The 18,876-nt window shown below is 51.0% G+C and overlaps 3 protein-coding genes across 3 annotated transcripts; all 3 read left to right on the top strand.

Annotated features, from left to right (window-relative positions):
• The first annotated feature begins 725 nt into the window (after positions 1 to 725).
• Positions 726 to 4,216, top strand: LOC123862399 (granzyme B-like). Its single transcript, XM_064569696.1, has 5 exons — positions 726 to 910; positions 2,145 to 2,292; positions 2,760 to 2,895; positions 3,101 to 3,364; positions 3,946 to 4,216. Exons 1-5 carry the CDS (start codon positions 850 to 852, stop codon positions 4,114 to 4,116), a joined length of 780 nt encoding a protein of 259 aa, XP_064425766.1. The 5' UTR covers positions 726 to 849; the 3' UTR covers positions 4,117 to 4,216.
• A 6,552-nt stretch (positions 4,217 to 10,768) lies between these two features.
• LOC123841026 (mast cell protease 1A-like) lies at positions 10,769 to 13,450 on the top strand. The gene is given in 7 exon segments (XM_045870721.2): positions 10,769 to 10,823; positions 11,948 to 12,057; positions 12,059 to 12,090; positions 12,325 to 12,386; positions 12,389 to 12,459; positions 12,655 to 12,915; positions 13,289 to 13,450. Coding segments are annotated over 7 exon segments (753 nt in total).
• A 1,410-nt stretch (positions 13,451 to 14,860) lies between these two features.
• On the top strand, positions 14,861 to 18,198 carry LOC123841025 (granzyme H-like). Its single transcript, XM_064569695.1, has 5 exons — positions 14,861 to 15,016; positions 16,145 to 16,292; positions 16,810 to 16,945; positions 17,151 to 17,408; positions 17,852 to 18,198. Exons 1-5 carry the CDS (start codon positions 14,962 to 14,964, stop codon positions 17,993 to 17,995), a joined length of 741 nt encoding a protein of 246 aa, XP_064425765.1. The 5' UTR covers positions 14,861 to 14,961; the 3' UTR covers positions 17,996 to 18,198.
• Positions 18,199 to 18,876: the final 678 nt, after the last annotated feature.

The raw sequence follows: 18,876 nt of genomic DNA, 5'->3' as shown, positions 1-18,876 counted from the left end.
TGGGTGGCTTGGGCAAGACTGACCCCAGTCTACCCAAAGGAGGAATGACCTAGGCTTCAGTCAATCAGTGGATTCAATGTCTAAGGTCAAGGTGGTTCATTAACTTAAGCTAGGTGTCAAGTGCAAGCCATTTGTTAAAAACATCGACAAAATAGGTGGACTCTATGACTCTGAGCATTTGTGATTTAAAAACAGATATTAAAATCCCTAGAAAAGAAGCTGGGGTGATGAATGGGTTGCCCTATGGATTTAGTAGCTAATGGTCACACTCTCTTACTGTCTTGTGCATCCCTCTACCATGGTGTTGACCATGCTGGAACCTGGTCACTGCTGTTTCTGTCTCCTCCACCAGAGAGCCTGTTCTCTAAGAGACGGAGACACATCTCCGTATGTTGGGTCATTCAGACAGGGGGCCTAAACACACAGCTGCTGAAGAAATTACCCTGATGGGCTTAGCAGCATGGAGCTGAGGCAGTGGTCGCCCTATCACTGGGGATTCGGGTTTCTGGGCTCTAGAACCCATCCAGGTTGATACCACATCCTCCAGTCCCCACCTTGTACGCTCCCTGTCCCATTGTGGGCTGGAACGAGTGGTCTGTTCTGAGTCAACTGGGGTGGGTTCTGATGTGGTCACAGCACGATTCTCACACAACCACCCAGAGAACGTCATCTGACAGAGGGGTGGGGGCAGGGAAGCTTTCATAGAAAGCCTTCTAGGTCGAAGCACCACAAAACCAGAGGGGAGTTCAAGGTCAGTGAGCCCATCTGCATACCCTTCCTCTCCTGGGAGCGAAAAGACAGCACAGAGGAAGCACCAGCCGCCCCAACCTGGGCAGCCTCCTGGGAAAGATGCAGCCGCTCCTGCACCTGCTCCTGCTGGCCTTTGGCCTGCCTTCCGGGGCCAAGGCAGGTGAGTAACCACCCCCGACCTCAGAGCCCCGACCCCGTCCCACAGTGGGCACAGCTCTCCTGTCCCTTCTGCACACCCCCGATCCACGTAGCCACCAGGAACATGCTGCACCCTGACTTCATCCTGCCTCCCACTCTCAAGTGGGATGCTACACAAGCTGCCAGCAGGAATGGCAGGGCAGAAGGCTGGGCTCCAGAAGAGCCAGTGGGCACTGCCCCCTCCCCATTTGCCATCTGGAAATGGAACGTTCTTTCTTACAAGTGCACAGCAGAGGGTGAGAAACTGGAAAAGAGAACCTCATAAATCCCCCTGCAGAGGGCAGAGCAGGCCTGGTTTTCCAGTGGGATGAGCCAGATGCTTCCCACAGCATCTGCTTGGGAGAGAAACCCGGGGCTCAGCTGACCCCACACTTGGACAGACCTCGGTCCCCAGAAGACTGCTGTTGCCTTGGCCCTGTCCCAAGGCTCCTCATCCCTCTCTCCAACTCTGCTTTTCTTCCCAGGCTGTTAGCGGCTCTCCTCTTTCTTTCTTTCTTTTTTTTTTTTTTTTAAAGATTTTATTTATTTATTTGAGAGAGAGAATGAGAGAGAGAGAGCATGAGAGGGGGGAGGGTCAGAGAGAGAGGCAGACTCCCCGCTGAGCAGGGAGCCCGATGTGGGACTCGATCCCGGGACTCCAGGATCATGACCTGAGCCGAAGGCAGTCGCTTAACCAACTGAGCCACCCAGGCGCCCAGTGGCTCTCCTCTTTCAAACATGACCTTGGCAGACCTAAACTTCTCTGCTTTCCAGAATCCTAGCAGCAGGGGCCCTACCAACCTTCATCTGGAGGCTCCCTGGGGAGCCTTGCCTTCATGCAGCCAAACAGCACTCCCTAGGCACTTACTACGTGTCAGGCCACGGAAATAGGCCAGGTCAGACAACACCTACCTAACGAAACTTAGGTCCTAGCCACTGGCAAAGACTTCACAGGATGACAGGGGCCTTGGAAACTTGCTTGAACCAAAGCAAAGTCAGGAGAGGGATTGTTCAGGAGGCTCGAGGACGTCACTATCCCTACGACAGGTAGGCTCCCCTCCGGTTATGTGTAGAAGACAGGTACACAGACCGAGACCCTGCCCTTCCCCCTCCCAGAGGAGGGAGTGGAGGCCCCCTCCCATGCCCTCCCAAATCCAGGCCGTGCCTGCCCGGTGCATTCGGTGGGTACACAGGAGCAGAACAGAATTTTCCCTCAGGAGAGATCATCGGGGGACATGAGGCCAAGCCCCACTCCCGGCCCTATATGGCATATCTTAGCATCCAGAAAAATAATAGGCAGATTCAGTGTGGTGGGTTCCTGATACACAAGAAGTTCGTGCTGACTGCCGCTCACTGCTACGGAAGGTGAGGAGGGACCAGCAACCTGCACCTCCCTGAAAACCCTGGCCCGGAGCCCTGCTTTCTTCCCCGGGAGCACTGAGGAACACGTGATCCAGGAGGGCTCTTGAAAGGGGGTGAGGGAGGGCAGGTAGGTGGTGGGGAGAGGGGAGGCCGGGGCCAGGTGCATTGCAGGAGTAAGAGAAGAGCTGGGACATGCTTTGGCATCAGAATGCAAACTCATGCCATTTCACAAGTTTCTCTGGGTAACTGACCCCTGAGAACCCCTGACACAGTTACCGATAGCTCCAGAATCCTACCCCAGCTGCTGAGAAGCAGAAGGCACAGACAGCTCAAACCTGGGCCCTCCTGTTGCCTCAGTTTCCCCATCAACTCCAGGCCTGCCCACCCCAACTGCCACTTGCCCTTCACAGCCCCTGGGGCTGTATCCCATGAATTCCACACCCCCACACCCCACTCTGCTCTCTCTGCAGCTCCATCAAGGTCACCCTGGGAGCCCACAACATCAAGAAACAGGAGAGGACCCAGCAGGTCATCCCTGTGAAAACAGCCATCCCCTACCCAGACTATAATCCAAACAACCACTCCAACGACATCATGTTACTGCAGGTAAGGAAACCTCCCTGCTGCCCTTGCTCTCCTGGGTCCATACTGTTTCCTCCTCCCACTGGGACCTGTCCCCTCCGTCCTTCCCACCCTGGCCGCCTGACCAGTCCCCGTGGCTCAGGGCAGAGAGAAGACGGTGCAGCCTCATCGGGGTGTCCAGGCCCAGAGGCCACTGGCTGAGCTGGACTCTCTTGCCTCTTTCCATCAGCTGGAGAGAGAGGCCAAGCAGACTGCAGTGGTGAGGCCCCTCCGCCTGCCCACCGGCAAGACCCGGGTGCGGCCAGGACAGGTGTGCAGTGTGGCCGGCTGGGGGCGGGTCAACGCCAAGATACACAGGTACCCAGATACTCTGCAAGTAGTGAGGCTGGCAGTGCAGGAGGATCAGGAGTGCAAATCCCGCTTTCCCAGTTTTTACGACCGCACCATTCAGCTGTGCGTGGGGAACCCAATGGAAGAAAAGTCTTCCTTTCAGGTGAGACTGGGGGTCTGCTTAACATGGCTCTGGGACAGGGGTATTTGGGGAAGACCTGGGATCTGGAGACCTGAGAAGTGACCTTTTTCCTGAGGAAGAGGGGGGGAGCAGCCAGAGATGGGGGCACCCAGGCCCGCTGCAAGCCTGCCCAAGGCCTAGGATGAATCTAAACGAGGCGCTCCTGCAGAAGGATGAATTTACAGCACTCTGCCCCGTGCCCGGCCCCCCGATGGGAGCACTCTGCTCCCTGGACATGCAGTGGTGAAAACCAGGTGGCTCCTCAGAGCTGGCCCCCACATGGGTCTCGGGCTCGTCCTCCATGCTGAGTGTCAGCCCCACCCACCTGCTTCTGGGGTCCCCTAAACAGCAGAGTGAAGCCAGCAGTCCTGCAGCAGAGGATCTGGGACCTGGGGGAGGAGAGGGAGCTGCCACCTGGGGTGAAGCGAAGCAGTGACAAGGTCCAGCCCTGTCCTGCCCTCCCATCTCCCATGGTGGCCATGCAAGGCAGCCTTCTCAGAGGGGCTGGGGAGGGCGGGGGCAGCAGGATAGCTGACTCACTTCTTCCCTATCTCTGTCCACAGGGGGACTCTGGGGGCCCTCTCGTGTGTAACAATGTGGCCCAGGGCATTGTCTCCTTTGGACCCAAAAATGGGGCACCTCCACGGGTCTACACCAAAATCTCAACTTTCCTGCCCTGGATAAAGAAAACCATGAAAAGCCTCTACCTGCAGGAACCAGACTATTTGCTCTAGAGCTGATCCAGAATCACGCTGGGAAGGGTGGCAGGAAAGGTGCCAGCAATCTAATAAATGTCTCTTACCTGAGTATCGGCCACCAAATAAATGTCTCTTAACTGGCTGTGAAGGGCTGGTTCGTTTATTCATTGACCATACACCGGCATCAACTCTGCGCTTACAAGGCCAATGACACAATTCTGCTGTTTTCTGCTTCCTCTTCTTCATCCACCCCCCAACTCCATGCAAAATTCCTTCCAGCTCCTTTTTAGCTACACCTGTCTCTCAGAGCCTGCCCTTCTGCCAGGGCTGAAGCTGAGCACCACCAGGAGAAACCATGAACCTCTCTGGGCCTGGGGCTCTGGGTGAACTTCTTACCTCCTCCCCCTGTGTTCTCTGGCAGAGAGGAAGGGGGTAACACTGTGGGTCCTGGACACCAAGCTGGCACAGTCTAGGGCTACAGCTCAAGGACACAGCCCTACCCCATTGGGAAGTGACAGGGACCTTCTCAAGCAGGACATTTCTCTCCCACAGCCAAGGAAGCTAGCACGGAGTGGGGCTGGGCCTCTTGAGTAGCTCTGGAGTCTCACCTCAACTGAGTTCCCTTCCCTGACCCCTTCTGAGCTCAGGGACCAGCTCGGGCTCCAGTCTCCTAGCTGTCCTTTCTTCTCCATCCCCGTTTACCACTGAGAGTGTTCAGTGGCCACCAACTCCTGTCCCCTCCAGACAACACTGATCTGAGCTGGCCCCTGCCTCCTATCCCTTCCACCTACAACACCCAAGCTCTGGCAGGGCCTCACCACTGAGATGCCAGCCCAGCTCATGCCCTGACAGAGAGGGGCATCCGTGGCACCAGCCCTGAGAGCACCAAATAGCATCCTTGGAGGACAGGGCTGATAGGGTGGCTTTCCAGAACCCTTGGCCTTACCTATCACCTGGCTGGGCCAGCTCAACCCCTCCCATCCAGCCCAGTGTCTCCCTATGTGTTGGGGTCCACTGGTGGCCTGGTCACTCAGTAGCCTGAGTCCCTCTCAACCTGTCCCTCTGGTCACTGCCAACCTCTAGGCTGAGACTCCCTGCTGGCCACCTTGGGCTATATCAGCCTTTAGACTTAAAAAGGAATCCTCTGTGCAGTAGGACTGGAAAGGACAATTTTTTCCATCAACCAACCAGCAAATACTAATTGAGCACCTACTAAGTGTCAGGCATTGATTGGACTGAATGCAAACTCTATCACCTGAGCCCAGGTGAACCTGACACTGTTGATTTTCACCTAAATTTCTAACCCCTTCTCCCTCCTCCACACGAGTCCATGTGGCCTACGTCTCTGTGGGAAATCCACAGGAAGCAAGTATTTGTAGTTATTTTTATTGCTGGTTACAGTCTGTATGAATATTATCTCATGTGACTCTAGAACAGCAGTGTATGGGATTTGGAAATGACTTTAGTCATTTAGTTTCTGGATGTGAAGTTACCAAACTGTTTACTGGAGCATCCTCTTCACCTAGGGGACAGGGCAACCTTATTTTCATTTGCTTCAAAAGTAAAAGGTATAAGGGGCGCCTGGGTGGCTCAGTCGGTTAAGCATCTGCCTTCAGCTCAGGTCATGATCTGAGGATCCTGGGATGGAGCTCTGCATGGGCTCCCTGCTCAGCGGGGAATCTGCTTCTCCCTCTCCCTCTGCCCTTACCCCCCTACCCATGCTCACTCACAAACGTGACTCTCTCTCCCACACAAATAAATACATAAAGGCTTTTTTAAAAATAAAAATAAATAAAACAAATTTTAAGAAGTAGCAGGTATGAATGTCATTATACAGATTCAAATGGTAGGAAAAACTACAATATTCAATTGCCTGAAGGCAATCTAAGATTGACTCTAAACACCCATCCAATCCGAGGAGCCAGAAACAACCTTTGTCATGACTGCAAGCTCCCACCTGTGCAGACTCAAACTAGAATCAGAGAGGCTCACATAGTCTAGAAAAATGGAGAATTGCTTCTGTTCTTCAGGCCACCACGGTTCCTGCTGCATGCACAAAGCCCAAGATTTTCTAGACTCTTCAACACTCAAAAGTCCTGGCTTGGAGGCCACACATGGAGGATGTGATTTCTTGCTAAACACGGATCTCCCTCTGTTGGGCTCGCCTCACAAAACACTCCCAGCAGCCACACCTCCAAGTTTTGGCCACTAGTGTGAGCACTGCTTGAAAGCTGAGCCCCAGTTCCAGCTCCGGACTAATGCCTTCCTGCACCAAATACACACAACACCACACTCTTCTGTGACCTGGGGTAAATACTCTGGGGTCACGTAACCCTCAAAGCCATGCCCCTTCACATCTTATGCACAAAGTCTGAAGCAACACCATCTCTCAATGACCTTGGGCACTTTTACAAGGGAAGAGCAATGAGGTCCCACAGCTTCTGACTTGGAGTTGAAAAAAAAAAAAAATCTGGGCATTTAAGGCATACTAAATTCCTTAATTTAAAAAGTTCCTTTTTTCCTTGTTTAAAAGTTTCCTTGATTTAAAGAGACAAAAAGGAAAATGCAGAAAACAAAATTAAAAATACTATTTTTTTAAAGTTACTCAGCCACATACATATTCAGTTTAAGTATAACCTTTACTTCGAGGAAATGGTTCTGTGGTTTAAAACATGTTTGAGAACACTTGCTGCAGTCTCTCATCCTCCTTGGAGAAATGGGGGAGAGACAAAGTCCCAGGAAGGTGTAGTAACTGACTGAAGGTACCAGAGTCAGGACAGAGCCTGGACTGAGCCCAGGCCTCCTGACAGCCAGGCCACCAAGAACCCTTACATGTTTTCTAACACCCACTCTGTGACGAGCTTCTGCTCAGACACCTCCCTGGAGACAAAGCCTCTAGGCTCCTGTGGAAGCCATTCTGTGACAAGTACTCAAAACATCTTCCTTGGCGAGCTGAAGTCTACTCCTGGGCACATTTGGATGGAGGTAGAGAAGCACATTAAACATGCCAATTCCCTCAAATCTCCTTTGTCTGGGGAAATAGCCCCCACTCCCAGCTTTGAGGAAACAATTCTTCTCTTGCTTAAAAATCTCTGTCATGAAAATTAAGAAATGGGGCACCTGGGTGGCTCAGTTGGTTAAGTGTCTGCCTTCGGCTCAGATCATGATCCAGGGTCCTGGGATCGAGCCCCACATCGGGCTTCTTGCTCAGCGGGCAGCCTGCTTCTCCCTCTGCCTCTGCCTGCCCCACCCCCTGCTTGTGCTCTCTCTCTCTCTCTCTCTGGATAAAATCTTAAAAAAAAAAAAGAAAGAAAATTAAGAAATAAAACAAAATAAAATAGCTCTGTAGTGACCTCAAGGAAATGCCTCTCTTCCCACCAAGATCTACTGCCACCACCCCTCCTTCCCCACAGACTCACTGGAAGAGTCAGGTCACAGTGTGACTGGAGAGAGAAATGCAAAGCCAGCTCCTGGTGGGGATAGACCCGAAGGAATGCCAAATCTTCTCATTAGTTTCAGGAACATGTATTGGGATGGCTCTGCCTTCCAGTACCACTCTTTGTGGACTTAGAGAACTGTAAGTTCTCTAACAAACCCTGTTACCTCTCTGTATCCCACATGACACTGCTTTTGACCATGAAAGAAGTGCAGCTCTCTAGGTTCCTCTTTTTCATAGGCCTGTTGCTACATGACATTTCACACCCACAGAGTCGGGAAGCTCAATGAGCCTCAAGTAGGACAAAGAAAGCCATATCTAAACACACAAGAGTCAAATTGATATTTGATAAAGACAAAAAGTTGAAAGTAGAGGGAAAAGAAGATACATTCATTACTTTAGGGGAAACAACAATAAGAATAGCAATGAAAAAAAAAGTGTTTGACCACTAAAAAAAAAAAGAATAACAACAAGCTACCCACCAGAAACAACAGAATTCAGAAGACAGCCAAATGACATTTTCATTGTGCCCCTTAAATGACATTTTTAAACAGTTGAAAGAAAAAAAGGAATAGGCAACCTATTTTTGGTATTCAACCTGGAATTCTCTATCCAATATTTAAAAGGAAGGCAAAATGAAGACACTTTCAGAAAAACAAAGATAAGAGAATTGTTGCCATCAGAAAGGCATTGCAAAAAATACTAAAAGCAGTTCTTTAGGCTAAAAGGAATTGATCCCTGTTGAAAGTAGGAAAAGAAAAAGAGAAATAAATGTGTAAAATGTGACTAAATATAAAATACTTTATGTAAATTTTGTTCAAAGATTATTGATTATTTAAGGCAAAAAATGCTTTTGGAATTATGATATACAGTAAAATGTAGGACAAAAATAACTCAAAATGTGGGAGGAAAGTTAAATGGAAAGTTAAACTCATGACAAGTTTCCTATATGAAGTGGTATAACATTAATTCAAAGTACACTGTGATATGTGAGGAGTTGTACAGTAATACTACAGTAAATGCTAAAATAATATATACAGGTATAAATAAAAGCCAATAAAGGAGACAAAATGGGACACAACAAAAGAGGGCAGGAAAAGAAGGACAAAAGAACAAAGACAAAATCACACAAATACAAATCAAATCCCAATAAGACATTCTTCAACCAACCCTATCAGCAGCTCCATTAAACATAAACAGTTTAAACACTCTAATTAAAGGGCAGAAATTATTAGTCTAGATAAGAAATGCAAGAACGAATTTTGTGCTGTTTACAAGAGAGACATGTTAAATATAAAGACATAGATAAGATGAAAGTAAAGTTATAATGGAAAATATATATATCCTGCAACACCAATCAAAATTTTTTTTAATTTTTAAAAATTAAAAATAAAAAAATAGCCTCGTCCATGGAGAATGCTGTTTAACTTTTAAAGGCAGTCCCTTCACGCCAATGTCCACCTCACCCTCCTCAACCTGCTCCGATAAATTGCACCGACTGCCCACTCAGTGGAGGTCCCTGTCTCCCTACTTGAGCTCTGATACCAACTACCAGGCCAGTCCCTTATATGAACATCCTCCTCACATCGCTTGGGTGTCCACGTCCTGAGCTAGGCTGCCCTCCTCATCTCACATTTATTCTGCCATCCCAAGCTGGGCTGCCCAGGCCTGGGCATCCAAGCCCATGTGGGATAAGGAGAGTGTCCACATAGGAAGCCTGGTGTAGGCAACTTCCTCACCTCACACAGGCTTGGATGCCATGCTCTGGCTTACTGTGGCTCCCCACCCTGCCAAAGTTGCTATTGGCTTCATTGCTTCTTAAAGACAATTGGGATCAAGATGTTTAGAAGTGACAATATTTTCGATTCCATGACTCCCCTCTTTATCCATTATGGGGAGATGATCAGAATAACTTGTTTAGCAAATGGTCCACGGATATGAGAAATATAGTTCTCCAGACAGTGGTGTGAGGCTACAGTTCTAGCTCCCCGGCATCCATTCCCACTTCACATGGTATCAGTAGCTCATTAAAGAGAGTAACATTTTAGAGAAAGCCAAACCTCTTCCATTCTCAATACATTTGGTTTGGACAGAGCAGACCCCAACATATCCACAGGCTATGACCTCAGCTTAAATCAATCACTGGTTTCAAGTCCTCTGACCAACTCTACCTGCACCTAAAGCAGTATGGCAGATTGTCCTCTGCTATGGTTGTCATTGTATGTCTCCTATCCCACAGGCTCTACCTACATGACTGAAACACTCCTCCCACTCAGAAGGGTGTCTATGCCCCTTCCTTTTTAATCTGGGTGGAGGCTTTTGATTGCTCCAAGCAGTGGAATATGGTAGAATGCAATGCCATATGACTTCAAAGTCTAGGTAATAAAAAGAACACAGCTTCTGCCTGGCTCTATGTTGGGGAGATGCTCGCTCTGGGGAAGCGAACCATCATGTTGCAAGAAAGACTGAACAATCCCATGCAGAGACTACATGAGAGGACCTCATAGAGAGGAACTGACGGGCCCAGTAGACAACCAACACCAACCACTGGGCATGGGTGAGTGAGACTTCAGGTGATTCCAGTCTCCAGGCTTCAAGCCTCCCCTGACACCAAGGGAAGCAGAGGAGAGCTAACCACACTAAACCTTGACAACTTGCGGATTCATGGGAAAGATAAATAGTGGTGATGGTGGTGTCATTGTTGTTGTTTTAAACTATGCAATTCTTCAGTAAGAGGAGCAAGCCCTCTTCAACATTATTCCCACACCATTCATTCAGTCCATCCCTCTATCTGTGGCCCTCACCATCCTTATCAGATCACTAATGATTTTGACTCCTCCACCAGAAGCAAGGGATCTCACCTCCAGTACCCCTGAGTTTCAACAAAACGGGGCTCAATGAAGGATCATCCTGATAGTCTAAAGAGAGCTAAGGAAAAGAAGACGTTTTTGGATGTATCAAGAGGCTCAGTTTTCTGCAGCCCAGAGCCCTGCTACTCATGGATGCGATGTCTTTAACCACCCCACCCATAGCCTGTGGTTCCTGTTCTCAGCTCGTGTGGTCAAGAGCTACCAGTGCTGATGTGGTGACTGATAAGTTATTTCACTCAGGCCAGGATTTGATCAGGCAGTGGTAGGAGGCACTCAGAGGGAGCCTTATGTGATAAAGACTACAAAACCGGAGAGGAACGTGGGGGTTAGAAGACTTGGAGGAAGTGCTGGCAACTCCAACCTGGGCAGCCTTCCTGGGGCCATGCAGCTGCTCCTGCTCCTGGTGGCCTTTCTTTTGGCCCCTGAGATTGAGACAGGTGAGTGACTGCCTCCCCCAACAGAGGCCCAGTCCCATCCCACTGTGGCACAGCCTTGCTCAGGTGCTACACTCAGGCACACCCTGGCCCTGCTGCGTTTTGATCCCACATCAGATCTGCCAACCTCGCTCAAAGATGGGCAAATCTGAAGCAGGATAAACACTCAGCATGAATGGCAGCGCAGAAGAAGGCTGTTACCCAGGGGGAGCCATAGGTCCTATCCCTTCCCCAGGTCCTACCCTTGTCGTCTGGAAATTGGGTTCTTATACAAAGGCATCTAGAAGAATGTTGGAGGGTGGGAATGAGAAATAATTAATCCCCCAGGAATTGGCAGTTTGGAGAAAAGGGCTGGCTTCTGTAGTCAAAGCAAGGCCCACTAAATTTCTAACTCAATGTCTTAAGATCTATCCTCAATCTCCACCCAGTTCTTCAAGCTTTGTCATTCTTACGCTGCCGAAGAAAGAAGCCAAGGACCCAGTTGGTCCCAGAGTTGGTGGCATCCTGGTCCCTTTAATACTTATGTTTGGTAATTTTTCAGCCACAATGGGCACAATGGCTTTGGCAGGCCCCATATTCCCTGGTACTTAGAACCGCAACCAATGCTCATTCAGAAGCTAAATGGGAGCCGTTTCTTCATGCAACTAAGACATTTACTGGGCACCTAGTATGTGTCAGGCTCTAGCGAAAGTCAAACACAACCACAACACAAACATGAGCATTTTGAGCTCATGTTCCAAACATTACAAATAAGGAGCAGCTCAGTGAGGTCTAGAAAACAAGAGGGGAGAAAGAACCCAGATACTATCGGGGAAAGGATTTTCCAGGATCTGTGGGGACTTCACTGCTTGTTTCAAACGTAAATTCCATTTGCCACCATATGTGTCCACTGCAGGAATTAAGGAACAAGGACTGTTCTCTCTGTTAGAGGTAGAATCTGAGTCTTGTGGGTCATTTGGCAAGTCAGGAATGCTGTCTGAGGAACCCTTCTTGGTTGCTACTGGTTACTCCAGACCCTGCTCTCTGCCGCCCCAACTCCTTCCCTCCTGCTTCAGTTCATCCCCATTTCCCCTTCTCCAGCCTTTGGTTCCATGAGCACAGCAGTCGGGGTAAACTGTTTCTTTCAGGGAAAATAATCGGGGGCCACGAAACCAAGCCTCATTCTCGTCCCTTCATGGCATTTCTCCGGATCCAGAATCCAAATAAAACCTGTGCAGGTTTCCTTGCACGTGAGGACTTTTGTGCTAACTGCAGCTCACTGCAAAGGAAGGTGAGAAGCAGCACCTGCAACTCCACCCTTCTGTTAACTCCACATGGGGATCCCTCTTCCAAGAACTGTCACCCAGCCTGGCTGCCAAGAAGCAGAGGGTACAGAGCTTGGCCCCATCCATCCCCTAGAATTCCTCTCCATCCCAGTCGTGCCCTGACCTGAGCTGTCCCGTTTCGTCCATGGCTTTTGGACTGTATGTCCTGTGACCGCACTTCCCACTCACTCTCTGTGCAGCTCCATCAACGTCATCCTGAGGGCCCACAACATCAAGAAGCAGGAGAGGACCCAGCAGGTCATTCTGTGAGAAAAGCCATCCACCACCCAGACTATAATCCTAAATACGTCTTCAACGACATCATGTTACTGCAGGTAGGGCCCTCGGTCCGCTGGTTCTTGCACACTTTATTCCTGGGGATTTTGCATCCCCCGTGGCCTCATTCCTGTCCCTCCTTCCCACTATGACATTTTCACTTATCCCAGGGCTATGAGGAGGGCAACCCCATGACTGTCGCTAGAGTCTTTGTGAGCCATCGGTAGATTAGAACTCCTTTCCTCTGCATTCAGCTGGAAAAGAAGGCCCACCTGACTGCCCCTGTGAGCCCCCTCAGACTGCCCAAGAGGAGTGCACAGGTGTGGCCAGGAACGCTGTGCAGTGTGGCCGGCTGGGGGCTCCTCAGCGTGAACAGCACCTCTGGGGCAGGGAAACTGCGTGAGGTAGAGCTTGAAGTCCAAAGGGACAAGCAATGCATCTCATGCTATAAAAACCTCTATGACAGCACAACCCAGATGTGTGTGGGGAACCCAAAAAAGAAGTCTTCTTTTAAGGTGAGATCCCCAGCATTGTCCATGCCCAGCCCTGGGACAGCCAAGCTTTGAGAAGAAGGGACAGTGAGAACTAGCCGTATTTCTATGCCCTCAGCCTTTCTATCCAATCCAGTCTCTGGTCCTGTCTCCCTGGCGGGGGCGGGGGCAGGGAGGGACTGTCCCACAGCTACTTATGGGCAGAGGCTTTCTGAGGGAGAAAGGGGGGGGATTATCGGGGCCAGGCTGGAGCTCAAGGACCAAGGAAGGCCACAAGGCCTGCCCTGGCCTTGATCTCACCCACAGCCCCCTAACAGAGACCATCGACCCCCAGGGGCAGCAGGGAGGACAGGACTGAGAGAAAGCCCAACTCAGTCCTTCCTCCCTCTGCCCACAGGGAGGCTCCAGGGGCCCCCTTGTGTGTAACAATGTGGCCCAGGGCATTGTCTCCTTTGGAAAAGCAGAGGGGAAACCTCCACGTGTCTACACCAGGATCTCAAGCTTTTTGTGCTGGATAGAAAGAATAATGAGATGCTTCAACCTGCAGGGACCAGACTGAGATGTCCCCAGGATCAATCTGTCCATCTTTTCTGGGGCAGAGGCCAGAACTGCACTGGGAAAGGGGATGGAGAGGAGGCTGCCAGGGCTTAATAAACTTCCATCTCTTGAGTGGAAATTAGATTCCTCCTTTATTCACCAAAACATTTGTTAGTTACCTACTGCGTGTCCAGCCACCATCTGTTCACATTTCTCTAGAATAAAAAGTCATGTTGCTTTGATACCCAGCTCCTTCCAAATACATCTCCCAGCAGCACCTCCCCCTGACAGGCTGAATGTGAGCTCCATCAGGAAAAGGGAGACACTGCCCCAAGAAAAATGACCTTCTCCTAGAGGACCCTCTTATCTCATCCATATTGCCCTCCTACCTCATCCCACACCTACACCCCCAACCCATCCTATCCCAATACAACAACATAAAGGAATCCACATTTGGAAGGAGAACCACCTAAGAAACTCTGGGATAGGGGGCCACTTCATCTTAATAGAAATAAGTGGGAAGATTCTGCAGCACTCCCTTCCCAAACCAGAGTGGCAGCTTGGGAGCCTCAGAGTTTCGGGAGGGCCTTTCGCTACTCCCAGGCCTAGCCCAAGTGCTGGTCACAGCCTTGCCGTGGTCCCAGAGCCCAGCACTGCCTCTGGTGTCCTGGTGCCCATCTTCCCGCAGCCCCAGATGACATTGATGGTGCTCTTCCATCTTGGTCTGATCCAGCCTCTTCCCGCCTCACACCATTTCCATGTGTGTATGTGTGTGTGCGTGCACACGTGTGTGTGTGCATGTGTGTGTGTGTGTGTCTCCAAAGGAAACTCATTACAATAAAAATTTGTGTTTCAAAGGTATCCTATGGTTTCAAAGGTGTCCTATAGCCTATAGTTTATTTAGTAAATTTTTTCTTCCGTTTTCAACAATCTCTAAGTCTCCTATACAAGAATGTATTCAGAAAAAGTAATCTCATCTTTAAAACATCCACCTTAGAGAAGGCAGGCTGAACAGAAGAAGTGGTTTGCTGAATGTCTGTCACTGATGAGTGTGCCTCGACTGTGGGAAAACGTACACTCACAACAGATTCTTCGTCTGCTCCAGACGACCATTGGCATCTCAAGGGCAGGAGCTGTGTGTCTCACATCCCTGGACCCAGCTAGCTCAATAATTATTCATGATTTCCTCTGAATGGAAAAAGAGCCAAGAGCCGAGAAATGAAGACATTCTTGAGTCAGTCACTGAGGGGTTTCTCAGGTGGCAACCCGTCTGCTGGCGGGAGCCACAGCCTTCACTTTCTTGTTCTTTCTTCTGGCTTTCCCCTTATGACTCAGCAGTGGGAGTGCAAGTGTGATAGCTGAAGCCAGAGAACTTCAACAAACCACCTTAAATGATGACACCCAGCCGTAGAGGGCCAGAGGGAGAAGAGGCCTAGAAGATCAGTGAGCTACCCTTCTATCACTCCCCTCAGGGCTCTGTATCTGGAAGGAAGGACAACCGACAGCTCTGACCTGAGCAGACCTTCGGGGAAGATGCAGCCACTCCTGCTTTTGTTGGCCCTTCTTCTGCCCCTTGGGGCTGGTACAGGTGAGTGACCATCCCCATTCCAGAGACCTGGGCCCAACCCCCAAAACCCCTTGTACTCTTGACCCTTCTGCCCATCACAGTCAAGGATCATCCTCAATTGGAGCCCAGGAACTTTTTGAACCCCAGCTCCTACCCCAAACCCAGACTAACAGGTCTGATGCTAGACAGATGCTCAACAAAGATGGCCGGCAGGAAGGGCGCTCACTAAGAGGGTTAGTACGGGTTAGCCTCCCTCTTATCACTCGGAAAGTGAGTTGTTTGGAGAAAGGCATTTGGCAGAAGATACGAAGCTACAAAAGACAGGTAATTAAAAGCCCTCACTCCAACCCAGGAAAGGTAAGCTCAGGCAAACCGGCTGTAGTAGTGGGAGGTGTCACTGGCCCCAGCTTGAAGAGCCAGTTAAATTTCTCAGCACTCTCCACCCACTCACTCCTGCCTGGGAGAGGAGCCCGGGGTGCAGTTGATCTTAGCAGCAGCTAGATGACTGCACCCAAAGCTCTGCCCCAGGCCTGGGCAGCCCGTTGTCAGCACCACCTCCCCCTGCCTGCCCCAGGCCCTCGGCTGCTCCACTGTCTTTGGCAGTGCCCTCCCCGATTCCTGTGGCCTTGCATCCCACCAGCACTATCTCCACCCAGCCTCGGCCAAAAGCTCATCGAAGGCCATTCCTTTGTGCAACCTAAAAATGTCTACTGAGACCATGTGCTATCCCCTAGGACATGAGGATTTTAGAAAATCCAACTCCATAAATTCATATATAGTTTATTAGAAAATGGCACCCATCAGGATGCTAGCAGAGGCTCAGAGGGGCCCGAGAGATTCACTGAGAATCAAGGCATCAGGGGAGTCCTGTCCATGATCTTCCGGGACTCCATCGTCTTGAAGATAAATCTTATCTCCTCCATACGTGTGCCTGAAGTGGGATGTGGAGAACAAGGACTGCCCCCTTGTCAGGGGGTTTCTGAGGCTCAAGGTTTAAGAAAGGTCATCCTGCTACAAGAACCTGGGAGGACTGCCCACCCTGGGGTCCGCAGGGCACTGTAGACCCCGCCCTTGATCACCACCTTCCTAAGCCTTCCCTCCTGACCCCAGCTGCCCCCAGACACCCCATCTTCCAGCCTTTTCTTTCAGAGGAGATCATCGGGGGCCATGAGGCCAAGCCCCACTCCCGGCCCTACATGGCATTTGTTCAGTTTCTGGATAAGAGCAAGAAGAAGAGGTGTGGCGGTGTCCTGGTGCACAAATACTTTGTTCTGACGGCTGCTCACTGCCGGGGAAGGTGAGGGGCAGCATCCAGCCTACACATCTGAAACCCCTACAGGGACCCCTGCCCTCTCCCCAGGGGCTACAGCCCAGGGAAGCACCCGGGGCTCCTGATAACTCAAGCCTAGAGAGCTCATCCAAGAAGCCAGCCGAGAGCATGGCTGGGGCAATGAAAGGCTGAGAAGTAGGACAGGTAAGCTTTGGGGTCAGAGGGTCTGATGTGAGAATAAGTGGCACAGTTGAGAAGAGAGGGAGCACACCAGGCAAATTAAGCAACCGTGGAGGATGGAAGCATGCATTAGAGCCAAAATGCAAACTCAAATAATTTCATGATATTGCCTGAAGGCAAAAGAAAGCTCACAGAAGCCCTACCTTCAGTGTCATTGAAAAAAAGAGGATCTAGGACCCATCTGTCATCTCGATTTCCCCCTCGGCTCCAGTCCTGCCTTGCCCTGGCTGCCATGTGCCCTTCACAGCCGCTGGCTGTATCCTGTGACTTCACACCCCCACACCCCACTCTGGTCTCTGTGCAGCTCCATCAGGGTCATCCTGGGGGCCCACAACATCGAGGAACAGGAGAGGACCCAGCAGGTCATCCCCGTGAAAACAGCCATCCCCCACCCAGACTATAATCCAAACAACCACTCCAACGACATCATGTTACTGCAGGTAAGGAAACCTCCCTGCTGCCCTTGCTCTCCTGGGTCCATACTGTTTCCTCCTCCCACTGGGACCTGTCCCCTCCGTTCTTCCCACCCTGGCCGCCTGACCAGTCCCCGTGGCTCAGGGCAGAGAGAAGACGGTGCAGCCTCATCGGGGTGTCCAGGCCCAGAGGCCACTGGCTGAGCTGGACTCTCTTGCCTCTTTCCATCAGCTGGAGAGAGAGGCCAAGCAGACTGCAGCGGTGAGGCCCCTCCGCCTGCCCACCGGCAAGACCTGGGTGCGGCCAGGACAGGTGTGCAGTGTGGCCGGCTGGGGGCGGGTCTCAATGAGCTCTTTAGCAACCACTCTGCAGGAGGCGTCGCTGGAAGTACAGAAGGATAGGGAGTGTGAATTCCTCTTCCGTGGCTATTACAGCAGGGCCACCCAGATTTGTGTAGGAGACCCGAAGAAGATGAAGACCGGCTTCAAGGTCAGGCTTCCAGCATCTACCTAGACAGGCCCCAGGAGAGAGGAACTTGGGGCGGTCCAGGGTGTGGGAGTGGCCATATCTTCTTGCCTCAGCCTGAGAGCTTGGGCAGCTGGGTTCACAAATCCAGTCTTCAGTTTTTCCCCAAATGGGTCGGGATGGAGGGGAGGAAGGATCTGTCATCCCAAGCAGCATCCCTCCCACCCGCCCCCCCTCCACCACCACCCCCGAGGTTCCCTGAGGATTGGAGAGAAAGGTTTGGCCTGGGTAGAGCTGGAGAGAACAGTCAGTGCCAGGCTGGAGCCCAGGGACTGAGAGAGGGGACAAGGCCTGCCCTGAGCCCAATCTCCCATGCAGCCCCCTAACACAGACCACCCATCCCCAGCGCAGCGGGGAGGGCAGGACCACCGGGAGGCCAGCTCAGTCCTTCCTCTCTCTGCCCACAGGGGGACTCCGGAGGCCCCCTCGTGTGTAACAACGTGGTCCAGGGGATTTTCTCCTATGGAAAACCAGATGGGACCCCTCCAGGGGTCTTCATGAAGGTCTCCCACTTCCTGCCCTGGATAAAGAGAACAATGAAGCGCCTCTAACAACAGGCATGAGACTGACCTCCCTCTGTGCTTGGCCATCTTTTCTGGGGCAGAGGCAAGAATCCCTTGGGGCTGGGGGGTGGAGGGTAGGGATGGCAGGGCCATAATAAATGGATCTCTGGAGTGAATATGACTGAGGTCTTATTTATTCACTGAACCACTTCCGGTATGAAGTGACACTGCCCCAGGCAGTCTTCTGCTGCCAACTCTGGGCTTTGCTGCCTCCTTTCTCCCCCAGCCCTCCGCCCTCCCTAACCCCTATGCTGCCTAGCTTCTCATCAATTTCTCAATTACACCTCCTTGGTGCTTAGCCCTCTGCAAAGGTTCAGCCTAAACTCTATCATAGAAGGACAATCCTCTCTCCCCAAAAAGTATCCCCTCTGGGCCTTAGAAATTTCTTCTCTAAGCCAACCACCATCACCAACCCAACAATTTGGTCAGTAAAAAGGGGGTAACTCTAGGGACCCAAGAGGCCAGGGGGCCATGTCACGGACGTCAGTTTCCTGTTTCCAGGGCCTCTCTCTCTGCCACGGGGGACAGCCTGGCCTGGCCTCAGGACCCCAACTCCCCCTGCTGGCAACCTGGGTTACGGCAGCTTTGTGAGCCAGAGGGCTCTGGGCTGCAGACCATCCTGGATCAAATGTTAATCTCTCTCCCCAGGTACATGACTGGCTCTGTCCCTGCCATTGGGAAACTTAATGAGAAATGTCTCCTAAATGCCCCTTCCACCTCCTTCCACCAAGCAGTTCAGGTTTGGCACAAATGGATCTGTATTTAGAATCCACGAGAAAGCCTGTCTTGAAAATAATTAAAATCCCTGAATTATATCTGTATCGCACATTATAGTTTCACATGCATGACTTTGGTTCCAAAAGGGCAAT

Source organism: Mirounga angustirostris, unplaced genomic scaffold (genome assembly GCF_029215605.1).
Source record: "Mirounga angustirostris isolate CCGP_5_RB_7025 unplaced genomic scaffold, mMirAng1.0.hap1 SCAF_9, whole genome shotgun sequence".
NCBI classification, from domain to species: Eukaryota; Metazoa; Chordata; class Mammalia; order Carnivora; family Phocidae; genus Mirounga; species Mirounga angustirostris.
Note: the sequence above shows the minus strand (reverse complement) of the source record. Positions and strands in the feature narration are given on the sequence as shown.

Coding starts and splice junctions, on each gene's coding strand:
- LOC123862399 (XM_064569696.1), top strand. CDS start 850: ATGCAGCCGCTCCTGCACCTGCTCCTGCTGGCCTTTGGCCTGCCTTCC. Junction 911..2,144: donor GCCTTCCGGGGCCAAGGCAG/GTGAGTAACCAC, acceptor ATTTTCCCTCAG/GAGAGATCATCGGGGGACAT. Junction 2,896..3,100: donor ACGACATCATGTTACTGCAG/GTAAGGAAACCT, acceptor TCTTTCCATCAG/CTGGAGAGAGAGGCCAAGCA.
- LOC123841025 (XM_064569695.1), top strand. CDS start 14,962: ATGCAGCCACTCCTGCTTTTGTTGGCCCTTCTTCTGCCCCTTGGGGCT. Junction 15,017..16,144: donor GCCCCTTGGGGCTGGTACAG/GTGAGTGACCAT, acceptor CTTTTCTTTCAG/AGGAGATCATCGGGGGCCAT. Junction 16,946..17,150: donor ACGACATCATGTTACTGCAG/GTAAGGAAACCT, acceptor TCTTTCCATCAG/CTGGAGAGAGAGGCCAAGCA.